The following is a 21,867-nucleotide window of genomic DNA, read 5'->3' as shown; positions in this document are numbered from 1 at the left end:
CCCCCGACAGAATTTGTTTCCCCTGCGTCAGGAGCACAAGCTGGACTGTCCAAATCACGGACAAACGGTCTCCCACATTGCTGATTTTTAGTTCACAAACACTTCTTATTATGACGCATTACTCCTGAAACTTTGGAGGATTTAGCTCTTTATATAGTAAAGTTACAGGAGAATAAAAATAGTTATCAGCCAAAATGTTAATGGTTTGTTAAAATAATCCCATCTGAGCAATAAATATATAATTTTCTGTAGTAACCCTCAAACTGAATGGTAATGTAACGATACTAATTTTTCACTTTTTCACAAAATGAAAACATCAGTACTTCCTGCGTGCTCCCAGCACAGGGGAAACATTGTCGGGGATACCTACTTTGGCACGACACCGGCACTGGTTTTATTTTGTTGTATTTATCCGCCACACCTTTAAGGCCGGTCCGTGAAAATATTGTTGGACATAAACCGGTCTGCGGCGACCGCTGCTGTAAAGAGTTTTAAAACATCAAAAGAAGGCAAACCTAAGGTTCAACTGAAAATAGTGCACGTGTATTTAAGAGCCTTCTTGGAGCACAATAAATATCACTCAATGATTTCACAATGAGTTTATTGGAGCTATCATTAGCAGTGCTAGCACCAGCATGTAGGCTAACGTCCACACACATGTACGTAATGTGGTTGCACAGTTTATGTGCAGCTGTTAACATTATTTATCGCTGAAGTATCAAAATAATTTAAGTCAAGTCCTTCTAGAGGGAGGTGTTGCAGCTCGGCTCGCTCTATTTTGACCAGCTTGTGTTTGTGGTGCCAATCATCTCGCTGACTGAAGCACACATACAGAGTTCAGGCCTTAGCAAAGCCATTGTGACATATAACATGTTTAAGTGTCACTTTGGTTTTAAAGGGGTGGCTGCATTACCTGCTGCCTCGGCCACTGGTAGTCCAGGTGTGCACGAGGCCGTTCCTACAGTAGCTCTAAGTTTGTGCACGAGGGAACATTTGCATTCATCGGGGATCGTTACGATTCATCAGGTTTCTTATATTAGAGCCTCGTCTGTCGTTCTCTGTTTGATGTTTGCAGCGTGAAACTGACATCTGTCAACTGAATAGAGCTTCCACCTTGATGTGAAGCAAAGTGCATTTCCCTTATCTATGTTTGCGCCCTCGTCCTTGGCTACTTTCTGCAGTCCTGCCCCGGCACTTGTCACTCATTTTGATGAGCTGACTTCTTTAAAATGTCAGTAAACTTCTGTTGGGGGAAAAAGACGTTCAAGAAGCAGAAGTCGGTGCTTCTCATCACGACCGAATGATTCGATTTGTCAGACTTTGTGTAATTTGTTAGTTTAAATTTAAAAGCCCTAAACCCCAAAACACTTTGACTGATGAATAACAATAGCTAATGAGTCCGTAGCGACGGGCCAAAGCCTTTCCTCATTAAATAGCCAAACGAGGATGGACTCGGCACACGGCTGGCGATCGGTGTTTTGGCGACAGCAGATTCATTTTGCCTTTCTGTTTGTGCAGGGAGACAAGGTCAACTACGATCGCTTCAGGAACTGGCTCCTGCAGGACAAGGAAGCCTTCACTTTGTCCAGATGGCTGCTGTCGGGAGGAGTGTGTGTCACGCTGACGGATGACAGCGACACGCCCACGTTCTACCAGACCCTAGCGGGCGTCACACACCGTAAGGCCACCCCTAAAACAGCGTCCTGCAGCAGTGCGCCTGAATGTTATGTGTTTACTTCACACTTGAGACGCTCAGGTGTTCATTTGATACCTGGTTTGTTTTAGATGGACTTTGGATTGGAATCAGTCTGGATAATTATTCAGCATTTTTAGTCACTACAAGAAATTCTGACCTGCCTGGCCAAACTCTGCAATGCACAAGGCCTTACTAACCAATGTTGCTCCACAGAGAATAACTTAGAAAGCTTTTAATGTGAAACTGCTCCAAGAAAATTGATGGCTTGTAGCTTGTTAAAGCGGAGGGGAGGATTAATAAATAAAACAATTAAAAAAAATAAAACTTCAGCAGGTTAGAGCTGGTTTGAAGAGTAGTGTTTGTAAGGGGAAAAGGAGAGCATCAGACTCTTCTGAGTGGTGGGAATGCAGTTTGTGCTGATGGTGTTCCTGATGCTACCAGGAACCACAAGTTGGTATAAAGTTTGCATTAATACGAGCAGCAGCTGCTGCCAAGATGTGGAGGTTTCTTGCTAGAAGGTGATGACGTATACCAGCAGAGATGGGCAGTAACGCGTTACAAGTAACGCGCTACTGTAATCTGATTACTTTTTTCAAGTAACGAGTAAAGTAAGGGATTACTATTGCAAAAACAGTAATTAGATTACCGTTACTTTACCGTAGGAACGCTGCGTTACTGCGTTACTAAAACCGTGATTTTTTTTGCGAGAATGTCTCACGACAGTGACGTAAGCGAGTGCGACGTTAGTGACAACAGCTGTGTGCAGATCAACAATGGATCATATATCGAGTGCAGAGAGAGTATGAGCGTGCAGCGTTTAAAGCGTGGAAGTACTGACCTTACTTTGAGTTTGATTCCATAAAAAGTGACAAAAACATTAGTGTCCGCTGTGCGTGGGAAGAAAACTTCTTTTTACAGCGAAAAAATCCCCTAAACTTCCAACAAGCACCGAGTAGCTACGACGTAATGGGAAACTCACAGAGAAACTCGCGGATTCTTACACTGACCGCGGCACACCTGCACCAGGGTAAACCTCCGCCTACCCCACTCCTGCTTTACAGGTGAAAATAGAGCAACAGGACCGCTGAGTCTTTGACTTTATTTATTTTCTGCTGTGTTTTACTTGCATCTATTTGAAAGACTGAGTGTAAACACAACAAATATTTTATTTTATGAGCTGGAATGTGTAGAAAATAGGTTTAAATGTTAAACTAATTTCTTCCAGTCAGAGAATGTTGCATATAATTAAATTTTTTGCTTGATGCATAAAGTTAAAAGATTAAAACTAATAAAACAAGTTTTAAAAAGATGCTTTTCCATTTGATTACATTTTGTATGATGGATTATGCAGAAAAAGTAGAATTGGGCTGAAAGATCTATCACTTTATCACCTATTCAGGTTGTAAATCATGTTTTTAAAAAGTAACTAAGTAATTAATTACTTTGGAAAATAAGTAATCAGTAAAGTAAGGGATTACTATTGCAAAAACAGTAATTAGATTACCGTTACTTTCCCGTAGGAACGCTGCGTTACTGCGTTACTAAAACCGTGATTTTTTTTGCGAGAATGTCTCATGACAGTGACGTAAGCGAGTGCGCCGTTAGTGACAACAGCTGTGTGCAGATCAACAGTGGATCATATATCGAGTGCAGAGAGAGTATGAGCGTGCAGCGTTTAAAGCGTGGAAGTACTGACCTTACTTTGAGTTTGATTCCATAAAAAGTGACAAAAACATTAGTGTCCGCTGTGCGTGGGAAGAAAACTTCTTTTTACAGCGAAAAAACCCCTAAACTTCCAACAAGCACCGAGTAGCTACCACGTAATGGGAAACTCACAGAGAAACTCGCGGATTCTTCCACTGACCGCGGCACACCTGCACCAGGGTAAACCTCCGCCTACCCCACTCCTGCTTTACAGGTGAAAATAGAGCAACAGGACCGCTGAGTCTTTGACTTTATTTATTTTCTGCTGTGTTTTACTTGCATCTATTTGAAAGACTGAGTGTAAACACAAAAAATATTTTATTTTATGTGCTGGAATGTGCAGAAAATAGGTTTAAATATTAAACTAATTTCTTCCAGTCAGAGAATGTTGCAGATAATTTAATGTTTGCTTGATGCATAAAGTTAAAAGATTAAAACTAATAAAACAAGTTTTAAAAAGATGCTTTTCCATTTGATTACATTTTGTATGATGATTATGCAGAAAAAGTAGAATTGGGCTGAAAGATCTATCACTTTATCACCTCTTCAGGTTGTAAATCGTGTTTTTAAAAAGTAACTAAGTAACTAATTACTTTTGAAAATAAGTAATCAGTAAAGTAACGGGATTACTTTTTTGGGGAAGTAATCAGTAATTAGTTACTGATTACTTTTTTCAAGTAACTTGACCAACACTGTATACCAGTAAACACAGGCTGCTGGGAGGAGCCTGTTGCATGTGAAGGTGCAGCCCCGTCTGATTGGTCGGGCAGAACGTTTGATTATTTGTAAATATTTGTTCCTGAATTCGAAGCAGCGAAACGTGCTGGTGGTTATTCTCTTCGTCTTGTTGCTTTCTGTTCTGTTTGCACGAACTGAACCCTCGGCTTGGACCGAGCTGCAGAACCACTGAAAAATTAAAACTCAGGATCCTTCCACACCTGTTTCAATGAGACTGATGTCATTTTAATTACATTTTGTTTGTGTGTGTTGTTGTTGTTGTTGCCTGTGTTTAATTGTGTAATATTTGTAACTGTGAGATACTTGCTGCTGCCTGTTTCGGCCAGGTCTCCCTTAAGAAAGAGGTTTTGAATCTCAGTGGGAGGTTAAATAAAAAAGCAGGGACTAAAAGTGAAATATTTCAGGGACGTGATAGATTCACTGTGTGATGTTCTGCCATATCGTAGTGAGTGAAACGGACATTTTCCCATTTCCATCTTCTTCTTCCTGCACCTCGGTCTTGGAGAGCAAACGTCTCAGGAAACACCACAAACGTCTCCCGGCGTGCGTTCCAGCTCCGACAGCGTTACACTTAAAACGTGCTGTTTTTAAACCCACTGACCCCGATTCTTATTTCATGTCGTCTTCCAGCTTCGTGACTCCATCACTCCTTCATATGAATCGCGAGTTCTTGTCAAAGTGTGAACCAGAGAACATGAATGTTGATGCTGTCGAGTGTCTTCCCATGCTGACAGCCACCTCTGTCCCAGCCGGCTCTTATGTAACAAAAGTATTTGAATGGGTGGTTTTATTTCTGCCTGATGTTACTGATTGATTTGTGAAAGACTGTTCAGGGTCAGTAAGTGTAGTATAGTGCAGCGTGTGCAGTACAGGACGTTACACGAGTCCTTAAAGATATTGTCCTGATGAGAGAAACTTTGCTTTGCTTGTGTAAAATGAAGGAGCTGAAAAAGGCTTGATAATGAAACCTTTTCATACCCTACAGTTCACTTTAGAAACACGCTGTGGTTTGCAGATACAAAGCCTTATTACCAGCCCAGACGTTTGATCTACAGCACAGTGTGTCTAAAAACATGATTACGTCACTCAGAAACAGCAAGTTTTTACTCTACGACAGAGTTTAAGACAAAAAAGAAAAGAAAAAAATTGGTTACTGTTATTGTGTTGAGGACGTCCTCGCATACTAAGCTCGACATAAGCAGGTCATAGTGTGTCTATGCTTGCAAAAAGTCTTTTAAAAGAAGTAGTGTGTGATGTAGCAGTACACTTATTCTGTCAACACGTCTCCACAAATCAGATTTTTTAAAAACTTTATTCTAAAACGATTTCTTAGCCAACTTCATGCCACATGATTCCCTGACCTCATTATACCTTAGATCCACATTGTTCCACAAACACAGAGAGATGCATGTGGGTGTGTCACATTGGTTTGTGGCTTTTAGCTCAGTTTTCCACATTTGCATCTCACAGTTACAGTGAGAGTAACGATGGAGCGATCGTACGAACAGCAGTGATTGCTGGCACGTCAAACAAAAGCACGTTCTGTTGTTTGCTGTAGGTCAGTGTTTTCACAAGACCAAGAAGTAAATTTAGCCCGTTAAGTTCAGATGGCTGCAAAGAAGCTGTGTTGTCCAGAGAAGCTGAGGTTGTCTTTAATCTGGCTGCTACCAGCTTATCCTCTTACCTTTGCGTCTCTTGATCTGTATTTGTGAGTGTGAGATGAAGAGAGAGCATGACTGACACGGCCCTGGTTCATGACTCTTTCCAGAACGAGAACATAAAGCGTGACTCGCGGCGGAGTTTAGCACGGTGAATCTGCTGCTAACATGCTATCTTGGAGTTATTTGAGTAGAAATCCTTGGAAATAACCTTCCAGGCAGCTGATGCGGGGAGTTTTGCTGTGCTACGTACTGGCAGTGGCAACACCTGTGTAAGGATGTTCCCTGGATAATGGTATGGTATCTCTGCTGCCACTCGGACAGAGTAGCACCTCTGGGTGGGTATCAGACCTGCAGGGCGCCATGACGTGTAACGGCCCGTCATCAGATCGGTTTTGTCATTCAAATGAAAAGTACCTGGATTTGTTTTTCGTTGGTAGTTTTATGCGTACCAGCATCTGAGTAGCACATCTAGCATAGCAGCAGTGCAGGTCCTTGGGCTCTGTAGAAGTTAATGCACGTACTCAGAAGAGAAGACTGCTAAACTGAAGCTCATCATCATTATAAAGACGTTAAATCCAGCAAAGAATGGCTCTTGTGTGTCTTCGAGTCTACGCCAGTGTTTGTAGAAGTGAGCCTATGGTGGATGGGAGATGTGCAGGAGTGGATCCAAAGTGAGCCTCGTGAGTTTTATAGATTAGCAGTCAGACCGTCATTTGACTGAATCAGAGCCTTCAGTAATATTTCTGGCTTGTATCATTTCCTCCATGCAGTCTCCGTACAGTCCCTGGTGTAAATCATTCGTTTTGTATTCAGTGTTTCCTTTAACTTTAAATGTCTGAACCAGGAAGTGAGAAAGGTCGTCGAGCTGTGTCGACGTCCGTGTCTTTACTACAGAGAGTTATAAAAACCTTCTCTGAGTCAGAGAGAAGTCTGGGCTTCAGCTTCACCTGCCTCCCATCACTGCAACCTGTTTGTTACCCGTAGCTGCTAAAAACAAGCTTTCAGCCCACCTGACCGAGAATCCACAGTCCAGTTTCTACCAGGAAGTGCCGGCCATTTGATTCATACGTCTGCGTTTGACAACTATTATCATTTTGGCTACCTGCCACAGGCTAGCTGACTAGCTGCTGAATCCAGTTAGCTTAAGCTGCAGATTAGAAAGTTAAAGGAGGAGGCTGGTTGTTACCCCGGGCGGAGCTTCATGTGCTATATCGGTCTGATCCGTATCACTTTGTGACAACCAGAGGCAAATTCTCCCATTGCTCATTGCATAACCCTACCCTGGGTTTACTGATGATGAGTGTGTGTGTGTGTGTGTGTGTGTGTGTGTGTGTGTGTGTGTGTGGGGTCACCAAATGTAATTGCTTAATTAGCAATAATTAGTTTATATGATCCTAAATTTGTACTTGTGGACTTGTATTAAATTTCCGATGACACGTTTGAATAAATTTTTGTATTTCTTTCTTTCGGATGGTTAAACGTCACCTGGGCTGCACCTGAAAGAACAACATCCTGACCTGTCTTTAAACATTAACCAAACGCTCTGTTATAATCAGTGAGAGTTGTGACACCACAAAGTCGTCGTTTTAGCCGGCTTTCATTGCTGACATGAAATAGGCTCAATATTATCAATTTATTGGTTCTTTCTCAGTCTCACTGAGCAACGTGCTTAAAGCCATAAACACACACAGCGCTTTAAATACTGAACTAGTGTTCAGCGTGTCTTCTCACACACTTTTTTGTCACTGTTTTGTTTGCAGCAGTTGCAATGCTTTCATTCTGTATTAGTTATTTAAACCGTTTAAAGAAATCAGAAAGGAAACAGAACGACCTTCATCCTTTTAGACTGTTCTCATGGAGAAGATGTGAACGTAGACGGGAACATAACCAAACGAGCTGCTAGGAGAAGCTGGCCGACTGTTTCTCAGTGGAGGATAATGACCGAGCTCTGCTGAGGCAGTGGAGACAGCCTGGTTCTCCCCAGGAGATCCTTTCTTCTGCTGATGTACGATAAAGTATCTGAGTGCGCTCGTGTCGTGTTGCTCCTCCATACTCCCACAGAAGTTCTTCCCTCACCTGTCAGCAGCATCACTTATGGATCGCATGCTCCCGTGTTTTCTTTCCTCTTTGCCCTCAAGCACCATATTTATGATTCAGTACACAGTGTTATTTTTCTCGGTTTGCATGGTTTGTACAGTAATAAAATTCAGTTAGAGCTGCATGACGTGAGAAAAATGTGCATCAGTAATGAAGATGCAAGAAGAAGGTTTGAAGTTTAGAAGTTTTAGCCGACACATCTTAAGTAAAAATATCCGATTAAGCTTAATAACCTGTAAAGAAAAAGATAACGATTAACGCAGATGCTTCATGTACGCTGGGCTGCATTAACAGCTGATCTGCCTGCATTAGACATGCTGATGCGCCTCACATGTAAAGAGACGTTCAGGTCTGCAGTGCATGTTTGCAAACGGCTTTCATCTGGACGATCTAAAATACAGTTTGCTTTTATCTTTCCATTCTCACATCAACGGTGCTGGATTGGTCATTTACAGAAATCAGGTCAAATTCAGATCTGCGGTGTTTCAACTGTTTCCTTGTTGTTCCATTTTAAATTACACATTCGTTTTGGCTCTGTGGCTCAGTGCCGCAGACAGTAACCGTGTAGCCGCGTGGCAGCTGTTCCATAGTTTTGTTACTGTAACCAGGATAATATTGTTTGAAATAAAAACACAGACGGCTCCGTCAGCTTCCAACGTGACATTTTGAAGTGACCTTGAGCAAAAGGGGGTGGAGTGAAGTTATCAGCTAATACTAGCTAGCTTGTTTGGCATGCTGATTTAATCAACTGTGAGCAGCAGTGTACAGACTAACACACCTGTTTATGAGTTCCCAGCAACAGACTAACAGAACACGACGTTTGGCTCTCGTGTTCTTGGCTGTTCTGTACCACAGCACCTCATCTGTCCCGTGCTTCCATTTAGTGATGCAGAAACACCAACACCCCAGAAACGGTGGATGGAGCCCAGCCGGTTGTGTTAGCACACCGGACGTCCTGGAGCCAGTCTCAGGAAGAAATATAGTTTTTGTTTTTTGGTTTATTTTGTTCTTCTGCATTTGTCCCGTTTTCACTTTATGTATATGTTGGCAGTCTCTGGATGAATGCGTTGACTTTAGAAAGTCCAAACAGGCTTTAAACCTGTCTCATAAAAACTTTCTGATTTGCTGTTCCTAATTCTTGGAAAGTGTGGAGTAACTGCTCAATCAAATGTCACTGTGCAACATTCGCCTGCAGTACGATCCTTCAGTGACAAATATCTGACTGCCCGTCTCTGTGCGTCTCCTGCAGTGGAGGAGTCTGACATTATAGACTTGGAGAAGCGCTACTGGTTGCTGAAAGCTCAGTCCAGGACCGGCCGCTTTGACTTGGAAACCTTCGTTCCTCTCGTCTCTCCTCCTATTCATGCGTCACTGAGTGAAGGTAAGACGATACTTGCTCAGTTTCATATCTGCATAGCTTTGCAATAATGATGAAGAAACGAGACCAAAGTGGCGTTCTCGCTTTGAATACGCGACCTCAGCAGAGAACACGACCTGCTTTAAGCGTGCCTAATGTTATGTGTTGTTGATCTTGTTTTTTAGGCTTGTTTCACGCCTTCGATGAAAATCGGGACAATCACATCGACTTTAAAGAGATCTCTTGTGGGCTCTCCGCATGCTGCAGGGGGCCTGTTGCTGAGAGACAGAAATGTAAGGCTCGCTGTGGATTCAGATCCACACAGACACCCCACACAAGTCCCACCGCTGCCCATAACAAGCCCGTTTCTCAGTTGAAGCTGATATCCAGGGTTTAAATGTCTTTTTTTTCCTTAAAGAAAGTCCCGATCGGTCGGTACAGTCATGGACCGCTCTCATCAGGACTTCCACTGGTGCTTGAAATTACATTTGCACTGGCAGCAGTGGCAGCGTGTCGGATTTCCTGCTCGTACACTGAACGGCACGATGCATCGGCGTGGTGCTTCATCAACATCATAAACGTCTTTTTGGTCTCTTTCACTTCCAGTTTGCTTTAAAGTGTTTGATGTGGACCGTGATGGGGTTCTGTCTCGAGATGAGCTTCATGAAATGGTGGTGGCCTTGCTGGAGGTGTGGAAGGACAATCGGACAGACTTACTCCCTGTAAGTAAACTCACACTGTCACACACACGCACACAACCCTCCAGTGCGATCAAGGGTGAACTTTCATATTTATGCCTACTGGAACCTGACTCATGCACAGAACTGTGCTCTGTTCTTTTAACTGTGGAAGGTAATTATAGCAGTCAGGGTTTTGTGAGTGAGAGAGGTTTTTCTTTTTCTGATAACAAAATATTTTCTGATCTGTTTAAGAGACGTATGCAAATATGCACATTCAGCATAAATAGAATGTAAATCTGTAAATTTGTTCTCTTTGTGAACTTTTCCACTATCAGCATCGATATTTCTCCCTCCTCGTGTGTTTTTTTTCACTAGTTTTGCATTTGGCTAGGGGCGTTACTGGTAGCATTAGGCGATACCTGGACCCTGCAGAGGTTGCACAGGTAGTTCAACTCCTCCAGGATGGCACATCAATATTTTGCCATTGACAGAAGGATTGCTGTTTGCTTCAGCACAGTCTGAAGAACATGAAGGAGATTCCAGGAGACCAACAGTTACTCTAGGAGAGCTGGACACGACTCCAGAAGGTCCTTAACCGTCAGCAGGACCGGTATCTGCTCCTTTGTGCACAGAGGAACAGGATAAGCACCGCCAGAGCTACAAAATGACCTCCAGCACTGGTGTGAATGTCTCTGACCAAACAACCAGACTTCATGACGGTGGTCTGAGAGCCCATCATCCTCTACTGGTCCACCACTGTCCATCACTGGCACCTTCTGTTTTTCACAGATGAGAGCAGGTTCACCCTGAGCACATGTGACAGATGTAAAAGGGTCTGAATGAGTCATGGGGAACATTGTTGCATGTAACCTTGTTCAGTAGGGGGGCATATCCACAGAGGGACATACAGACCTCTACAGGCTAGTTAACGGCACCCTGGCTGCCATCAGGTACCAGCATGAACTCCACTGACCCACTGTCAGACCCTGCTCTGGTGTAGTGGGTTCTTACTGGTGCACGACAATGCCCGGCCTCACGTGGTGCAAACGCGCAGTCAGGTACCAAAGGATGAACGAAGTGGTGCCGTCCACTGCTCCCATGCTCACCCAACCTAAATCCAAGTCTGAGACATCAGAGTGTCAGCAGGTTGCGCGTCAGACTGTCCGGGAGCTCAGTGATGGCCTGCTGCAGATCTGGAGGAGGTTAAGACGAGGCGCTTACTGTGTTTTGCTGCATGCTGATCTATTGTGTTGCTGTTGCAGGAGCTGCAGAGTAGTGTGTCAGACATAGTAGAAGACATCCTAAAGATGCACGACACAACTAAGGTAAGACAGCTCCATGTTATCGTCGTTGGAACACAGTCCTGTGCAAAACCTCTAAATACATAAATGCTCATTAGTATTCATGATTAATTTTTAAGGCTTTTAAAGCGTCTGCAGCTTTAAAGAAATCATTGCTCTCATTCAGAAAAAGCAAACACTTTTCACGCGGCCGTGTGAGTGTTGGCTGCTCACTGACAATAACCTCGCAGTCCTCAGCCACCTTATCTTACCCACAGCTATTCGAAGGTGTCACAGCAGTGTTTATTTTCAGAGTTGCGTGCCTGATTATGTTCGCCTTGGTTCTATTTCACTCTCCACCAGCTGGGTCACCTGACCCTCGAGGACTACCAGATCTGGAGTGTAAAGAGCGCTTTGGCCAACGAGTTCCTGAACCTGCTTTTTCAGGTCAGCACCCAGATGCTACAGTCTTAAAACTCACACAGTGTTCACATTGAAGTTGAGTATTTATTCGTTATCCTCGTGTATTTTCATCTTTATCTCGGTTCAGGTGTGCCACATAGTCCTGGGGCTCAGGCCTGCTACTCCAGAGGAGGAGGGGCAAATCATCAGGTACGTACCTGTCCTCGCCACCTGTCCAGTCATTGTTTGGTTGAAAGGTCCGATTTGTGATTTTCTCCTTTGTGTGTGTGTGTAGGGGTTGGTTAGAGAGGGAGAGCAGACATGGGCTGCAGCAAGGCCAGAACTGGTTCCTCATCTCGATGCTGTGGTGGCAGCAGTGGAAAGACTACGTTAAATATGTAAGTAGTGCATTAACGGGAGTTTTTATTGAGCTCTTTTCCCCTCAGACGTCTGTTTCTGTTTTCTGAGCTGAGCAGGTTTCTGGCGTCGGGAGCAAAATGATTGAGCGCGCGTTAGAAATGAGTCTGATCTCTGTCTAACACCTGGAACCTGTTCTGATGGTCGTCAAACCACCTCTGATATGTACCAAGATGTCACAACTTGTCATTAAGGGTACGGGGAGGTTGTCAAACATTGTCATTATGGGGAAAGCTTTAAATATAGCTGCTAATAGCTGACAGCACTGTGGTTAACATATGTTAGGCAGCGTCCCGTGATGCTGTGCGGTGAACGGCACAGGATCGAATATTCAGCGGACACTCTTTGAGTCGCCTTTTCTGCACCTAAACGGGAACTGGTCACAATCTCGTTACTCCATGCATTTGTTTATCCGGGGCCTTTTAAAGTCGAGTGCCCTGTTTTCACCTTCACCTCTCATTCACTTTCATACATCACTACAAAGCTTAGCTACAGGCCATTACATGCGTGACAGCTGTCCTGTTATTATCTATATATGTCTCGGGTGTGTGCGATTTAGCAGTGGTATATGTATTTATATTTTCCCCCACTTAAAAACATCTGCGACAGTTTCTGTTTCCATTCATGCACTTCCAGTCAGTGTGTCAGACTCATCGTTGCATCTTGTGCTGTAACTTCACTGGGACAGAAGCAGTGACCATCAGCCAGTAAGATAAAACGTGATAGCGTCTCTCACGGTAAACAATCTTGCCAATTGTGTCGTCTTCCCCTCAGGAGCATAAGGGCATCGTGGTGGAACAGCCGTCCATCCTGAGCTCACTCAGAACTCCAATGGCCACGGCCACCGTCGAGCCTGCCCTCCCTGAAAGCCTGGGAGGACCGGCCACGTCCGGCCACGTCAGCCCCACCGAGGAGAGGTCACCCGATGCCGTGTCCAGTGCCTCAGAGGCTACAGAAACTGGTCAGTCCGCACATCACGGATTGTAGATCAAAATGAAAATCGTGGGTGTTATTTTTGTACTATGTATTTGCTCTGCTCCCTCTCTGTCTCAGCAGCACTGAGCCCACAGGTAGCCTCAGCCACAGAGAGCTGTTTCGCACGTCAGCACAACGTCTCAGACAACAACAATCAGTGTTTTTCTGGAGCCAACGGCCACCTCCCCTCCCAGCTGGCAGCACAAAGACCTGGAGCCATCGACAACCAGCCTCTGGTCACCACTGACCCCATGAAGGCAAGGACTAACTCAGTATGGCTGTAATAAGGTCGCAGCTTTTCAGGCATAGCGCGCGTCCCGTATCACGTTCACAGCTCAGCTGGAGCGTATGTTTGACACACGAGCTCAGAGAAGCCGCTCATTCCAGCAGCGTTGCACTCCCTCCTGATTTGCATTCTGGGTGGTGCTCATGCATCATGTTTTACAAAGCTGTGCGTCTAACAGACAGATGTGGTCCTGGCTTTTGACAATGAGGGCGTCTGCAATCTTTAGCACGTGTAAACAAACCCAAACCGTATGACCAGATTCTTTCTCGGTTTGTTTTGGAGTCGCTCCTCATCTGCTGGCAAAGGCTCTGCGGGGCCAGATGGCACCTCTCTTTCCTTTTGTCTTATCTTTCTGTAATCATCGCAGCATTTCTGCTCGTGTGTAGCATCAGGGTGCTGTCTCTTTTTATTATGCGTAATTCAGAGAGACAGACCAGCGTCTTTGTGCCCTTATTCGAATGCTGATGTGTGTCCCGTGTCCTGTGCAGGCGCCCACGTTAACTATGGAGGGCGGCAGGCTAAAACGCTCCCTGCAGCTGCTGCCTCGTAGAGACTTTGAGACGGTGCCAGAGCCTGTGTGGCGGGCGCTCTACCACTGGTACGGTGCCAACCTCAGCCTGCCGCGACCGGTGAGTGAACACAGCAAACCACTCACAAGCTAATGAACTTCACTTTCACTGTGATGCAGTACCTGGGAATAATCAGTCAGCTGCTGGGCTGGAGCAGGTCATCCATGAGCAAACAAATGAGTGTGTAGGCAAAACTGAAAAGTGCACTGGAAGTTCAAAAGTAGCTGCTTTCTATACAAATTCAATGAAAATAAATACAGCACATGTGTGTTTTTGTACTCCCTCGCTTTTATCCAAGCATGCACAGAGAACCACGACTGTGACAGTCATTAGCACTGGTGACGTTTCCACGGGTTACCACACTGCCGTCAAATTCAGCTTTATTTATAAAGCTCCAAATCACAACAACAGTTTCCTCAGGGGCTTTATATTGTACATAAGGTCATCTGTTGAACTTCAGCAACATGCAGATAGTAAGCACATGTTCTCTCAGTAAATATCCTACTTTACTAGTATTACGTGCATTTATTGTACTCCACTTTAGCTGCGTAGAAGTCACATGGTTTCAGATTTAAGTGCAGATTAAAGTTAAGAGTGCAGAAAAAAGGTTTATATTCAGATGTGCTGCATGTCTCTTGTGTTTTATGTTGATTATTAGTACAAGAATGTTTCATGGGCCTTTGAAATTCCTTCCCCTGCAGGTAATCTTGGAAAGTAAGACAGGCCAGCCGGAGCTGGAACTCTTCCCCCGCTACCTCCTCTTCCTTCGCCAGCAGCCGGCCACGCGCTCCCCCCAGTCCAACATCTGGGTCAATATGGGTATGACCAGCCTGCGAATGTTCCCACCGAATTTACCCCCCACAAGAGGTAACGTAAGCCTGCAGCAAGACCAGAGCAAGCCGTCGAACAGTGCTTCATTCAGCAACCCCGCATCCCCCGCCTCCTCTCCGTTAATCTTCTTTAAGTTGACTGATCCAACCCAGGCGATTCTCTGGAGTGAACCCACGGCGCACAAAGGAGAAATGCTGATCAGTCTAACACTGGAATAATCAAACCATTTTATTTTCATCTACACAGCTCGTCGTAGTGTTATTTAGCAGGTGGAGCAGTGAGCGGCGTAATCACAGTCGCCTCGGTCTCCCTGCTTTTCAGAACAATTTCCAAAATGAGGAAACTTCAGGAAAACCCCAAACAGGGAGCAGCAGCTGTTTCTAAACGTTATCCATCACCACATAAAGAAATGTGCTTCCTGTCAGCAGAAAACCTGTTGCTATGGTTACGTCCCCAATTCTAAAAAACCCAATGATTTTCTCACTGATCCGTGTTGTGGACAACGTCAGATGTTTAAACTAAGAAAACTATGAGCTCATTTTGAACACGTTTAAAACACGGAGACTGCAGCGAGTTCACAGCTACGCAGCTTCCTGTCTCAACAGCACCTGTAAACAGACCTGAGGACAGCAGTGATGCTTTCGTTCTTGTCCGAGACGACTCCGCCTGCTCCTGTGGGGTCTTCAGTGTTTTTAGTCGGTCAAAGGTCTGGACTGCCGTTTTAGGGCCCCGACTAGTATGAAGCCACGCTGTGGTAATACATGCAGTGTGCATTGTTCCAGTGCACTTGCAGGTTCTAACTTCACTGTAACTTTCTGCACTGATGGTGCCTTTCCAGATGTGAAACCTGTGCTGGAAGGGCTCTGATGCACCCTAGACCGTCAGTGGCCCCTCTCTTCATTGGTCCACAAAGCAGTTTCTGTGCCTCGGTCCATTTTAAAACCATAAGGCCAGCAGCCTTACTGGGCCTGGATGTTCATTTCCTGATTCTTCTTTGTTTGATGGAACTTCAACCTTCATTTCTAATTACTGGGTGACATGAACACATGGCAGTGGCAGCTTGCAGCCCAATATTGAGTTTTAGCTTTGTCAGTAGTTTCTTTCTCCAGATTCTTGGAGTCTTTTCCAGCAGGTGTGAGTGAGCTGTAGGTAGATGGCTGCTCAGCCATATGAGGTAAAACGCTCCCAGTTGACTCTATTTATAGACCCACCCACTCACACAGTAAGCGATGCCTGATTTTCAGCTCAGCGGTTCATTCTCTCTTGCATAGTGTATAAACGGACACCTGTAAACAAAAGATGTCCCACTGCGGCGAGATGACGAGGCGAAATGCGTAGGCGTGCGTAGTCACTCGAGCTGTAATCAGATTGGAGATGCTCAGCGCTCACCCCGAGCTTGCCGGCACTAATCAAGTCAACAGATCGAGTTTCTGGTTACAGGTTTCACAGAGCCCGCTGAGTTTTAGCTTCCATCGTGACTCACGCTATCTGGGCAGCCGCTGTCATTGCTGGGCATTCAGACCTTTGTTAGGCATGGAGTCGAGTATCTGATATACTGTAGATCTAATTTATACCTCATATTCCACAGAATGTAATCCTGACAGCTGTAGGCGGCAGTGAAGCATCACACCAAGTTTATAGGATGCTTAATTACAAAGCTGTGCACATGAAAAACCCTCCAATCAATCTCGATTGTAACAGGACTAATGTTGCCTGGTTTGTGTTTGATTTAATCCACACACAGTCCTCTAAATTCACTAAGTTGATTGACCAATCAAACCTGCACTGATTGCCCTTTTCTTGCTGCTTTCTTACAACTAATCCTCAGTCAGCAACATGCTGCTGTTGGTACCGATCAGCTGTTTGGGTCTGCCAACCTGTGAACAGATGAACAGTGATTATGTGAGAGCCAATGGGAACAGACATTAGTGTGAATGAATAATTGCATCCGAGCGTGGCTGGGGTATGTCACTGTTGCTTTCTTCGAGCAGGTAACGTGCCATCCCCCAACGCTCCTCTGAAGAGGATGCTGGCCTACACGGGCTGCTTCAGCCGCATGGGCACCATTAAGGACATCCACCTGTACCTGTCGCAAAGGCTCCGCATCAAGGAGGAGGACATGAGGCTCTGGCTCTACAACAGTGAGGTGAGGATCAAATCTCTCACAGCGATCCCCGCTATTTAACCCTGGACTTTGAGACACACACACACTGTTGTTATATTTTTGGGCTCTGATGAGATATTAGATATATGTTAGCCAATGTCTGCTTTGGTTTCCAGAGAAAGTAGAGAACAACCAGAAACACAACAGGCCCAGATGTTTGCAGGAGCTTTACTGTCATGAAGCTGATGAGATGTTTAAAAGGAAAACAGAGAAGAAAGCGTTTCGTAGGACAGAGCTTCAGATGAGAGTGCTGGACAGACCTGGAGAGATTATTGTTTATGAAGGCCATACGAGCCTTTATTAGAGTTTACTGCAGCACACTGAATGCATTTTAAAGGAAAATGTATTCCCAGTGTCAGAACACTTTCAGAATCCCAAAGCGCACATCCAACTGCATGAAAGTATGTTTAACAGGGAGAAATCCACTGCTTTTAAAAGCCTTGTGTTGTTCCCTAAATCCCATTTCTATTGAAGAAAGCTTGAATCTCCTGCAGGAAGCACTGCTGCTACAAAGCAGAGTGCTAGATGCTTCCTGTAGACATTATTATGTAGCTGAAAGTTGGGGGTGGTGGTAAGTCTGAACTTATATGTGCATTCGTTCAGTGTGGAGCAGTCTGTGGCCCAGCAGATCGTTTTGCCCCCCAGGACCTTCTTGCAGATTAACCCGGCCCAGACTACAGCTGCTTTTAAAATAAGCTGACACAGAAGAAAGCTGAGCAGAGCTGTTAGCCCAGTGCTGAAAGAAGTCAAAAGTTATTAAACAGCCATATGAACTGCAACCAATCTTCTCCTGTTTCCTTTACCTGTTGTCCACTAGAACTACCTCACACTTCTGGATGATGAAGATCACACACTGGAAAGCCTGAAGATCCAGGATGAGCAGCAGCTGGTTATTGAAGGTGTTGTTTCTCCCCAGAGTTGCTGATCGTTCTGTATCACGGCACAGCAGAGTGGAACAAACATGTCTTTTGTTTCTCCACAGTCAGGAACAAAGACATGAGCTGGCCTGAGGAAATGTCTTTCATTGCCAACAGTAGTAAGATGGACAGACACAAAGGTAAGTTTAAAGAGCGCACTGTGCAACCGCTGGCATGCTCTGATAGGATGCTAACTATAGCAGACAGGTGTGACGTTTAAATCTTACAGTCATCAGTGTGGAATCACAGCAGTGAAACAGCAGAAATCTCAAAGCCCTCTCTGAGGTCAGAGATGTAACGGGGAGCTGCAGAGTCGACCGAGCACAGTCGAGTGCTCACACAGGTTTGGCTCGTAAAGGGTTACAGCAGCGCAGGGTAACAGGAATGAAGCTGAGAAAGAAATCGCAACACAAACATCCAAAATACTGTTTCTCAGCGAGCTCACGCCATGATATCCTGATGGTTAGAGCACGCCGCTTTGGTGAAAGCTGTAATGTTTCTTCTGCTTTGCCTCTAAAGAAAAGGCTCTGGAGATCATTTTTTGGCCTTTGTACAGCTTTATTTGAAAGGGTAGAGTGACGAGAGAGCCGGGGGGTAGACATGCGGCAAACGGCCTCGGGTCGGCCGCTCTCAGCCACGCGGCCTCATATTGTGGTCGCAAATTTTGAAGCCACCCTAATAACCTTCTCCCACCAACGATGTGGGGATCCAACCTCTTTAGATCCAATTAAAATCAAGACACTCAAAAAGATGCTCTGGAAAAGAGTAGAATTCTTGGAACAGAGTTTAATACACTGAATCATATGAACAGCAGGAAAAATACATACAGACATTTAGCAAGAAAATTGCAAAGCAGAAAGCAAGCAAAGCAAAACCCCGGGGTGTACAGCCTTAAGCACAGACAGCAGAGCAACACCGAGACGGACAGGAGGCAGCAGCAGGAGGAAAAAGAGCTCTGGGGGTGTCCTCTGGTCCCCTAATACAGGGACCAGTATCCCCCTGCTGCTGGGTAACTTTCCCACACATCCAAACACAGCTACAGGGGTCAGGTAGCGGCCAAGGTCTTGGCCGAAGGCCAGTCAGGAATCCGGCTACAACCCGGTTCTGGCTTATCACAATAGGTCATGACACAGTCAAACATCACAAATTAATCCTAATTATTAAATCTTATACAGCAAGTGGCACAATCGTATAACATACATGCTTTCTCATATATAAAAACACTTCAGTGTGTGTGTGTGTGTGTGTGTGTGTGTGTGTGTGTGATTATATCATAGGATATTTTATCGTGATGTGTTCAGGATCTCTGTTACAATGTTACTGTTTTGGTTGTGCTGCATGAAAGATGTTGAGTGTGTATTAGTGAAGGTCAGTTCCCGGAGCTGGAGAGTTATTCAGGCGAACTCTCAACAGCATCAACTGCCCTGTTACTGTAAAACCTTAATAACCTCGGTGAAGCAAAATGTCTTGTGCTTAAGACTCTACATTAAAGTTAAAATATATATGTTCAGAACACATAGATATATAGTGTATATAGTTACATAGTTATACATATCACACAAAAATCCACCACAATATGGTTGCTTGGTCTAGTGAGCTAAAGCGGCGCCCGAGCTCTGGAAAATGTTGAACTCCAAAATCCAAGAAGTAACTATGACCAGTGCAGATTATATCACTAAATACATTTTAATAATAATAATAAGTATACAGAATTATGTCTAAAGAGGAAAAAAGGATGTTTTTAACCCTTTGATCCATTTTTAAAATTTGTATAAAGTTTGTTTTGAAGTAAAGCAAAAGTGCTTGGAGTTCAAAGGTTTTTTGTTTCTTTGTTTAGGTGTTTGTTTTTTGAGGACTCCTGTCTAAGCGTTCAAAGACAGTTTGGCCTCATGTCCTTTATTCTCATATGTAAAAAACATATTGAAGTCATACGTGCTTGTATGTATGACTCTTTTTTTCTTCAGTTAAGCATTTTAGCATCTGAACAGCACGTCTTTGTATCCCAACACAGTTCCCACAGAGAAAGGGGCGACTGGCCTCAGTAACCTTGGCAACACCTGCTTCATGAACTCGAGCATCCAGTGTGTGAGCAACACCAAGCCTCTCACAGACTACTTCCTCTCAGGGAGACACCTCTACGAGCTCAACAGGTGCCTTTTATTCAAAATATTTTATTGAGTATTTGTGGATATAGTTTAAAGAAAAACAGAAAACCAACTGTTCATAATGAATACAAAACAACAATGAGGGGAAAAACAAACATTTTCATTTTAACTAACTTTTTTTTTGGTGTATCAATAGAACCAATCCTATTGGGATGCGAGGTCACATGGCCAAGTGTTACGGCGACCTGGTGATGGAGCTGTGGAGTGGGACACAGAAGAATGTAGCTCCACTCAAACTCAGGGTGAGAAGTTGCAGCATTTCCCATATATTAGTCACAAAAAGAGTTTCATGTGCAGGCGGGTGCACATCCACAGGAGGCCACAGAATATTAAAGTGATAGTGTGGGACTGTCTTAGCTAGTATGATATTTTTGGCTCAGCTATGTTTTGTCGTGCTTATGTTCTAATCAGAGTTTATGATTCATTGCTTTAGTGGACGATAGCAAAGTACGCCCCCCGTTTCAATGGCTTCCAGCAGCAGGACTCTCAGGAGCTGCTGGCCTTCCTCCTGGACGGCCTCCACGAAGACCTGAACAGAGTCCACGAGAAGCCGTACGTGGAGCTGAAGGACAGCGATGGTCGGCCAGACTGGGAGGTGGCCTCTGAGGTCAGAGTTCACACTGCTGATTAATTGGAGCAAGAATAAGTTATTTTGGTTGATAAGATAATAAACATCTGGATTATCATTTTAAACATTTCAGGTAATTACACTGTAACGGGGGAGTCCCTGAGCTTTAATTCAAATGATAGATAATAAATATAAAAACAAGCAAAAGAGAGAGAACCTTTAATTAGACGTAGCAGCAAAGGTTGGTCGGTAATGATCTGGGTGGGATTTTAAGCCACACCTCTGCAGTAGCCTCACCTGCACAGCCAGGTGAGCTATAGCCTTCAACCGGGTAAATTGTGTTGAGACTTCCAGGATCTTTGCTCGAGCGACTGAGTTCAAACTCTAAAGATGAACAAACACTCCTGTCAGGGAAGCCGGCTGTGCTTAATTCACTGTACAAGTAAAAGCTGAGAGCTTCATACGAGTGAATGCAAAAGAGTGATCATGTTCATAAGAACGTTACAGCACTGAGTGAAATACTGAGTCCGTATGTGTCCCTGTGGCGTAATGTTGCAGGACAATCGGAGCCCCGCAGCCTCGCTGCAGGTGATCTCGGCTAACGTTTGGAAGTTGCCAAATATGGCGTCAGTGTTGTTTCGTAGCACCCTGAGATTTAAGGACAGGAGACGCGTTTTTTTTCCAGAAATTGCAAAAAAATGAGGGCGTTCTTGCAACCCACAGCTTACCTGGTATTCATCAGGCTTCATGTTTCCTTCAGTGGAAAAGGCTGATCACAGCTGTCCACTGGCCTCCGCTGCTCTCTCACGTGCATATTTAACAGGAAGCTTCTGCTCAGACACTGGTTACATTATTGTTGTATGTTAAGTTATTGTCAGGTTACTTTTCAAATGTATTGCACTACAGATTACAGATTACATGCCCCAAAATGTATTTTGTAACGTATTCAGAATACGTTACTCAGTGAGAGTAACGTATTCTTAATACTTTGGATTACTTAATATATTATCATGCTTTTTACAACTACATGAATGTCCTATTGCTGTGTGATTTATTACTATTACTGAAGGGTACTCTCCATACCAATAGCAACTAGATGTTTAAATCTTAATATAAATGAGTAACAGTAGGTGGACATTAGGTAAGGCTGCACTTTTTGCAGCAATCTCGTGTAGAAAACTATTCCTCGAGTATATAAAACAGGTCCGCGGCTCCGAACCGTAGTAAAGGGACCTCTGGCTGATACGTCGGGCTCGTAGCTGAAAACTAGCTTTACTTTGTTGTCTGGGTCGACTTTGCTAGCGAGAGACAGAGAGAGGCGTTGAAAGGGAACTTATTGTTTGGGAGGAAAACACGAACA

The 21,867-nt window shown here is 44.4% G+C and overlaps 1 protein-coding gene across 7 annotated transcripts in view; it reads left to right on the top strand.

The window, feature by feature from the left end:
- Positions 1 to 21,867, top strand: part of usp32 (ubiquitin specific peptidase 32) — a 67,430-nt gene that overhangs the window by 30,456 nt on the left and 15,107 nt on the right. For 2 of the 7 annotated variants that reach the window (XM_086260580.1, XM_086260582.1), the window contains exons 5-22: positions 1,519 to 1,678; positions 9,146 to 9,277; positions 9,439 to 9,546; positions 9,860 to 9,975; positions 11,196 to 11,258; positions 11,577 to 11,660; positions 11,764 to 11,825; positions 11,911 to 12,013; positions 12,807 to 12,993; positions 13,086 to 13,264; positions 13,782 to 13,922; positions 14,564 to 14,729; positions 16,685 to 16,839; positions 17,675 to 17,756; positions 17,840 to 17,914; positions 19,786 to 19,924; positions 20,076 to 20,181; positions 20,373 to 20,546. In XM_086260580.1, the coding sequence (XP_086116706.1) occupies positions 1,519 to 1,678; positions 9,146 to 9,277; positions 9,439 to 9,546; positions 9,860 to 9,975; positions 11,196 to 11,258; positions 11,577 to 11,660; positions 11,764 to 11,825; positions 11,911 to 12,013; positions 12,807 to 12,993; positions 13,086 to 13,264; positions 13,782 to 13,922; positions 14,564 to 14,729; positions 16,685 to 16,839; positions 17,675 to 17,756; positions 17,840 to 17,914; positions 19,786 to 19,924; positions 20,076 to 20,181; positions 20,373 to 20,546 (2,232 nt within the window). The remainder of the gene's footprint in view (positions 1 to 1,518; positions 1,679 to 9,145; positions 9,278 to 9,438; positions 9,547 to 9,859; positions 9,976 to 11,195; positions 11,259 to 11,576; positions 11,661 to 11,763; positions 11,826 to 11,910; positions 12,014 to 12,806; positions 12,994 to 13,085; positions 13,265 to 13,781; positions 13,923 to 14,563; positions 14,730 to 16,684; positions 16,840 to 17,674; positions 17,757 to 17,839; positions 17,915 to 19,785; positions 19,925 to 20,075; positions 20,182 to 20,372; positions 20,547 to 21,867) is intronic. The other 5 variants (XM_086260581.1, XM_086260583.1, XM_086260584.1 and 2 more) reach the window with 3 other exon arrangements.

The sequence above is a fragment of the Aulonocara sp. 'chitande type north' Nkhata Bay genome, linkage group LG14 (assembly GCF_057382095.1).
Source record: "Aulonocara sp. 'chitande type north' Nkhata Bay isolate Kocher_YH1m ecotype deep benthic linkage group LG14, A_spYH_male_GT1.1, whole genome shotgun sequence".
In the NCBI taxonomy this organism is placed as follows: Eukaryota; Metazoa; Chordata; class Actinopteri; order Cichliformes; family Cichlidae; genus Aulonocara; species Aulonocara sp. 'chitande type north' Nkhata Bay.
Note: the sequence above shows the minus strand (reverse complement) of the source record. Positions and strands in the feature narration are given on the sequence as shown.